Source organism: Cryptomeria japonica, chromosome 6 (genome assembly GCF_030272615.1).
Source record: "Cryptomeria japonica chromosome 6, Sugi_1.0, whole genome shotgun sequence".
Lineage (NCBI taxonomy): Eukaryota > Viridiplantae > Streptophyta > Pinopsida > Cupressales > Cupressaceae > Cryptomeria > Cryptomeria japonica.
The window spans coordinates 377891984-377899925 of NC_081410.1; the positions used below are offsets into that span (position 1 = coordinate 377891984).

General features: G+C 37.4%; 1 protein-coding gene across 1 annotated transcript; it reads right to left on the bottom strand.

Moving 5' to 3' along the window:
- Positions 1-5988: 5988 nt before the first annotated feature.
- On the bottom strand, positions 5989-7224 carry LOC131072193 (uncharacterized). The gene is made up of 2 exons (XM_058008267.1): positions 6581-7224; positions 5989-6466 (listed from the first exon to the last, which is right to left on the bottom strand). Exons 1-2 carry the CDS (start codon positions 7222-7224, stop codon positions 5989-5991), a joined length of 1122 nt encoding a protein of 373 aa, XP_057864250.1.
- Between the last annotated feature and the right edge of the window lie 718 nt (positions 7225-7942).

Below are 7942 nucleotides of genomic sequence, written 5' to 3' on the forward strand. Positions count from 1 at the left end.
TGTTATGTTACATGTGTTGTCTTGGTGATTAGTTTTTATGATGACTTTTTGAGTACAGTTTCCTTAAAAACATCAGATTCTCACAGTCCATACAAATGATCACATGTCATTTCTGGATTCAACTGTGAAAGATTTGTTTTGCATCAACATTTGGATGGGAACACTGACTCGTTTCTGATAAGTTCAGATTCTCTACGTAACATGCCTACAACTATTGGACCATCCCGCCCTTCCTTTAGAGTTGCCCAACTTAGATTAGAAGCCGCCCAACAATTATATGCGCCCTACGGGGTTGGGGGGCCCCCGAACATTTCGAGATATCGCTTGGCCTGAGTTCCATCCTGAACTGCTGGAGCTAAGGTTAACCCACATCTGAATGTAAGTGAAGATGTGGGCGGAGCTAAGGAAAATGAAGAGGGTAGGCAAGGTTAACCCACATCTGAATGTAAGTGAAGATGTGGGCGGAGCTAAGGAAAATGAAGAGGGTAGGCAAACTCCATCTGTAAGGGATTATAGTTGAATCTGCCGTTCGTTAAATTTAATTTGAAGGACATCTAAAACCAAGAAGATTTTGCCCGTCATGATGATTTGAAACATATGCAATTGGCACTTTATTTTTGGTTTCGGATCGGGTTGGAGCTGTTAATACGAGATGAGTGATAAAAAATTGCTACCAGATTCGTAGAGTTAAACCAGCAACCTAAGAACAAGCCATATCAAATAGTTTGAACAAATTCCTAAGGAAATGTTTCTTCAGTAAACACAACAATTTGAACAGAATAGACATCGTAGAAATCATTGGTCGTATGCTCATAAGCCTTGAAGAAGTAACTAGACTTAATCAACTGCAATCCACTATCGCAATCGAGGAAAGAGTTTTATTATTCGGTCTATATGGGGGAGGACGACCATGGTCTTCATTGGCAATCTTAAAAAGCCTAGGCTCTTTATTTAATCTTCTTCGTTTCTGTCATTAGTGAGTATTAGCATTTGAACTTTCAGAAAATATATTAGTATAAATTTATTTTTCATGACGCCTCTCTTTGTTGAACAATCTCATCTGAAGTAGGACATTTGAAATTCTTGTTTCCTTCTTTAGGATCAAAATCATTAGGTTTGGAGTTCTTTGCCATAATTCCAAACTATCTCTTCAAATGAACCTCTCATACATACTTTACGCTGTTACAATACTTATGCACATCCCTTTTGTTCCCTTGATGCCTATTCGACAAAGACATGGAGATGGACAACAACGTGAACACAAAGTAAAATATCAAGATTGTACCATTTTTGACCACTCTCGTTGGGGCCAACATCAAGGAACAATTCTTTGGTCTTCATTTGATTACTAAAGGGCTCAACGAGTCTTGGTTTGGCATATGATCCAAAACCTATATCCTAGTATGATCCAAAGCCTAGATCCTAGTCTTGGTATGTTGTAGGGTAGGAATCGTTATTGTGACAGTAGATTGGTATGTTGTATATCTTCCATAAATTTAATGTTTATTAAATTTTATGGCCTATAAAATACTGTTTCATTAAATGTTATATATACTTATAACAATGATAATGTCAATAAGATTATATTTGTTAACACTAGGAGAATCAGATTTATGTGAAAATTATGCTTAATTTCATTTATTTACATATATATTCATAATGCATGAGAGATTAGCATATAAAGACCTAATCTTTAATAATTCTTATTTATCCCTCTTTGGGATAGGTTGGTTTTGTTAGGAGGGTAGTAATTCCATTCCAAAATAGGTGAGTCCAAGAGGTAGTATGGATTGGTGTTCCCGAAACCTTTGGGCCTATTTGTAGAGAATGGTTTACTGGTTCCCTAACAAGTAATTCCACATCCTCCATTAGGGTTGATAATTAGGAAAGGATTGGAAGCTTAAATAGGGTAATTATTGTTTGTACTATGAATACTAATTGTTCCCTAGTTTTAGTAATTTGATTTAAGGCATAATATTGCATAATAATGTATGATTAATTATTGGGAAACAAGCAAACCCTAACAAGAAACATCACAATTAGTATCGGAGTGTAATCTTGCTACCTTGCAGGACAAAACTATGTAACAACCATATAATTAAGATTAATTATAAATAAGCCAACATTGCTCTTCAATATGTGGGTACCCTTAAAATGAATACTTCATGCCTTACAAGTGTATGCTTCCTAGCTTGCGAATATTTGTGATTTCTAAATGTATGCTTCATGTATGTTCCCTACCTTGTGTGTATTCAGATCTTACATGTATTTATGCTTCAGTGGTTTCATGACATACCTTTATGTATATATTTAATGCCTTATGTGCATTTATAATTCATGCCTTGCATCTATTCAATGAGTATTCATTTCAGATTTGTAATTTCATATGCTTTGAATATATTTAAGTGTATGGTCATATATGATTCATGCCCTATGTGTATTCATATGTATAATTTATGCCATAAGCGTATGACTCATGTCGTACGTGTATTCATGCCTTACAAATTTCATGCCTTGCAATGTATATGTTTCATGTTCTACGTGTATTTATGCACATGCTTCCTACCTTAAAGTCTATGTGAATGCTTACTTATATGCTTAATGCCTTGTTTGTATTTATGTGCCTTACATGTATAATTCATACTTCATGTCTATTCATGTGAATGCTTCTTGCCTTGCATGTATATTCGTGTGTATGCTCTATGCCCTATGTGTATACTTCATGTTTTACATGTTTGCTACTTGCTTTAAGTGTATACTTCATGCTTTAAATGTATTCATGTGCCTTACATATATTTCTCTTAAATACATGTTTCATGTATGTGTTGGCAGCAACAATGCAAGAAAACTGAAAGTGGGTGGGCAGGGGGAGGGGGAGGGGGAGGGGGAAGGCGAGGGGGTGAATAAGTTTTCACCAAAATTAAACCAAATTAACCTCAACTTTAGATTTGATCAAGAACAACAATAGCAAAGATAAACACCACATCAACAACACACCACAAATTTTTGATGTGAAAAACCACGGTGGGAGGATACTCTGCAGTAGTATGTGAAAATATTACAATGGGGAATGCACATGCATTTAGGTACACTGCTTAGAGCTCATTGCTCAAAACAACAAAGGGCTACAACCTTGGGAAAGACTCACCCCCTTACAAAGTTCGGACAACAATCCGGATTACATGAACTGAAAGAATAACATCTCCAAATGCCTGATCACAATTTTGGTTAAGCACACTGTTTGCACAACAACACTTCTTTACTCTTCTCCACTATCGAAAGATAAATTCGCTTGTCCACGAATACAATACTCTCACAAATCGTACACACAACTGTAGACACAGATCTTACATGATTACAACACTTATTTATACAAATCATCAACCTTAACCTTAAGTTCAACTCCACATAAGACTTTAATTACAAAATTACATCACACGATATATAAATCCATATGCAGACCAATACAATGTCGGCAAGGACATAGCATGGACCCAAATCAAATCCTCGAACACGCAACATCACTTAAATATCTCGCCAAGATCATCTGCAACACTCAACAACTATCGGGTCAGCCAGAAAGTCGTATAACACGAGAAGCGAAAACAAAACCAATAAAATCTTCAATAACGTGCACCACAATTAATGCAGACCACCAAAATACATAGAACATGATCAGAGAACATCAACAAGCAACCTGAATTTCTCTGTAATAAATGCAATAACTTGGATAACAAGAATTATTATTATTTCATCATCTGGGCAAAAAAACACCAACAACAAACTAAAAGATACGCTTGTGAAGTTCCAATCATGAACCTATTAGAATCAAAGATCACTAAGAGGGGGGGGGGGGTGAATCGATGATCTGTCGAAAATCAAATCCACAAACTTATTCTTTATCCACTAGTTATCAATGCATAACAGAAAAGAACATGAACGAGCAACAAATAAACCACAGATCCACAACATCGAAATTTTTACGTGGAAACCCCAGAAAGGGAAAAACCACGGTGGGGATGGAACCCACAATATTCATATGCTATGGCCAGGAGTACATAAATATTACATAGATGGGAAATGCACTTGCATTCAGGCTCACTGCCTAGAACTCACTAGTCAATTACAATGACTCGAAAGGTTACAACCTTCGGGAAGTCTCACTGATTTACAATTTGATTACAATGAGAAAATACATTAAAATGAACTCTGAGATAGCATCTGACAATGCAAGAATGAGTTTCGGTTAACCACTAGATCTTTGACTATGATTCTCTGATTCTCCTCGCTATGCAAATACTCTGTTTCTGTCTTAGTCAGCTACCAGATTATCTGTAAACCAAATGCGCATGTGAAACTATACTCAATCACACCAAAACGGATCACACAATAGCATTACATCAAAAACCAATCGCCAAATCAATCTTATATATTCAGTCTTAACATAAAAATAATCTCCTTCAAGTCGACTTCAAGAAATGTAACGTGTAGTCACATGTCGGCTTCAATCTCGAACAAAACATAGCACTGGACCAAAATATTATAATCACACGCTTCCTAAGGATCTTCCCATTCACCAAAAACATGAGATCAACCACCAAAATCACCGCAATCATTGAAAGTCTTTCCGGACCAAAACATTACAGAGATGGCCCTGTTTTACCAGTTAACTGCCTACTGGTTAATTCCTGCTTTCGGATAGGATGAATCATGATCATCAGATCGAATCACCTAGAAGAGTTGCCATCAATGATAACCCTAGACCAATAAGAAACTACTGGAAGCCATCAGATGAGTGTCAATTGCCAACAATCTCCCCCTTTGACATTGATGGCAACACTCATGAAAAATGGCTAAGTGTTGAAACCTATGAAACCTATACACCAGATCAAGAATAAAGAATTCTAAGGCTCCCCCTTAGATCAACAATACAAAAATCTGCATCACCGAACTGTACACTCCATAGACAATCAACCTGTATATTTTTCACCTCATTTCTCCCCCTTTGACAACAATGCCAAAGATAGGGTGTGAAACAAAATATTTTGTCACACACACTAGATGATCAAATCTATACATGCTTAAGGACATCTGCATATGCCATCTTAAGGAACCCAAGATAGGTGTTCCGACCTGCCCACAACTTCTCCAAAATTGAAACAAAACCATTCAAAACATAAGCATAAAATTATATAGCTACAATCTTAGTTGGAGTCTCCTGAGACATGTTTTGAATGCAGTCCATCTTATGATACACTAAGGTGTCTAACCGGGGATCAGTTAGGTTTCGAAGTTCACCTGATCGCCTAACCATTCTCTCCATCTCCTTCTCAAAATTCCTAATCTACTCCATAATAATCAAAATTTGGCCTTCAATATTGTTGGTTAAGTTAGCCATAGGATCATAAGCCTAAGAAATCTGAGCTAACTGTCCTCTGCAATTATCTATTTGCTTGTCTATGTCAGTAGTAAAATTTGTCAAAGTTAGACAAGACTTATAAATTTTACCACCTTCCGCTAAGGACTCATCAATTAGTTTTAATTCTTTTTCAAGTTGGGCCTTATCATTGCTGATCATTTGCAAAAATGTTTGAACTTTGACATCTTTAAATTTTCCATAGCCTGCCTAGTTGATGCCTTGGTCAAAGAATCAAACTGAGTGGATATATAATCTATCAAGTTTTGAAGCTTATCGGATGAACTAGCATTAGCATCAAGTTGTAGTTCCGGTACCACATGTTCCAAAACTGAAACTGGTTTATGAATGAGTCTCTTCTCTTCTGATTTAGATTGCGCCAACCCCTGACTAGCTTGTGCTTGGAGATTAACAACAACAATCATCCTTTTTGTCGAAGACATCTGATTGAAAGATTTGTCAAAACTGATATTAAACTGTGGAAAGCTCCCTTGTCTTTGAATTTTTTATGTGTCAGTTGCCATAAGGATCAGAGTTTTCGTTACCTTACCCTTCCCTTTATCCGGTTCCTCCTATTTTTCTTCTTCCTTTTTCTCAGCCTCAACCTGTCTAGTTTTGTCTTCTTTGGGTGCCTCCTGTGCACCGGTGTCACCACTTGGTGCACCATCCTCTTCTTCGACTGATTTATCATTCTCCTTAACAGGCTTAACCTCTACAGAATCCAAAATTTGTTGCTCTGCAACATCCTGAGTGTCCTCCTCCTTATTTACATCATTTACCAAAGAATTCTTTGACTGAGTGGCTTCATCTCGTGAAACAGTTTCTACTAGCCGGTTCTTAGTGAGAAACTTATTCCAGATTGCACTGGTTTCTCTCCTTATTTCTTCGACTCTTCCAACCATCAGGCTGTTGACTCCGTGCGTGCTCCCGAATTCTTTTTTATTTGCTAACAAAATTAATCTATCAATTTCCTCAATAGTGATACTGGTGCACTGATTAACCAGTTGACTCTCCTTTATTTCTCTATGCATTTGACTAGCAGATTTTCTCCTAGCATCAATTAAACTGTACAAATATTTTGGAAGATACTTTTCTAATTCAATCAATGCTTTACTAAATACATCCATATATAAAATTACAACTTCTTCAATTTGCGTCTTATACTTATCATCCATATTTTTATAATATACAAAAATGTTCTTCAAATTTCCATCTTTAATAATTTCATCTATTAACTCTTGAGTAGACAAAGGAGGAATAATATGATACTCTGTTTGGGTGGTCTTCATCTTACCAGATTCTATTGCCTCATCCAAGTCATATTTTATCTTCTTTCCTCGCTTAGGCTTACTTGTTGATACAAGATCGGACTTTGCTTTCTTCTCCTTCTGCTCTTTCTTCTCAGCACTGCATTGAGGTTTCCGGATAACCCTAGCAAACTCTCCTTTCTTCGATGCATTTGGAATGTCTGCATCTGACTCAGTTTTAGATGCCACCAGAGAAACTGCCACATACTCCCTTTGGGGTTTCTGATTCTTCCTCAGAACACCTTTCCCTTTTGTAGATGAACTAGAGGGTTCTGATTCAGTAGGAGGTGTCTTCACTGGAGCGGGAGAAGACCCTGTCACCTTCACTTTGATTGGAGCAGGTGCAGTCTTTTGTTTCTTCGCCTTTTCAACTGCATCCCTTGCAGCTCTTGCATCTCTAACCTTTTCACGTGGGTGACCTTCCTCAACAAGGATGTCCTCTACTATCTTAGCAACTTTTCTTTTCCTTGCCGGTTCAGTGAACTTGGTGTGCAGCTCCATTGATTTTTATTTGCAAGTTTCGTATCTTTCTTCTTTAGTATCCACCAGAGCATTAAGCAAGTGTTGTGCGTAAGCATCCAAAGTCCCTGCATCAACCTCATAGCCCATAGGCATTATCCACACCGTCCGGGGCTGAATCGCTTCCATGAGACATTCATCTTGGTTTACCATGAAGCAGATTGTCCCCTCTTATTTCTTCACAATTTCCTTGGGGATTCAGACCCTCTGTTTCATCTTGTCCTGAAAAGTTTTTAATAATGCCCACAATGCAACATTTTGATTGTCTTTATTGCCAAGTTTGTCAAGACCCTGCTTTCTCTATTGGGCCATCGGTCTATCAAAAGCTCACTGCATTCTATTGGTTTCGGGGATCCGATTCATGAAATAAAGCGCCAGACAGATAACCAAGGAACCAAATTTGAAGACATGCTTTTTATCTTGCTTAATTTTCTTCAAATTTATCTTCAATTCCTCCAACAGAACACTACACAGATCATAATGAGCATCTTCCTTAACCATCTGGTAGGCTGCATGGATGGCAGTGCCAGATACAGAATTTAGTCGGTTAGATTGATACACTTTGTAACCTATGACCATCGCAACAAACTTAACATTATCTTCCTTGATTGTGCTGATCTTCATTGAGCGTCCATCAAACTCTGCATCGGTTAACTTGTTGACGGTAGGGTTTGTGACTTTGTGTAGCCTTGGCTTGTCA

Coding starts and splice junctions, on each gene's coding strand:
- LOC131072193 (XM_058008267.1), bottom strand. CDS start 7,224: ATGGAGCTGCACACCAAGTTCACTGAACCGGCAAGGAAAAGAAAAGTT. Junction 6,467..6,580: donor TATAAAAATATGGATGATAA/GTATAAGACGCA, acceptor AATTGATGCTAG/GAGAAAATCTGCTAGTCAAA.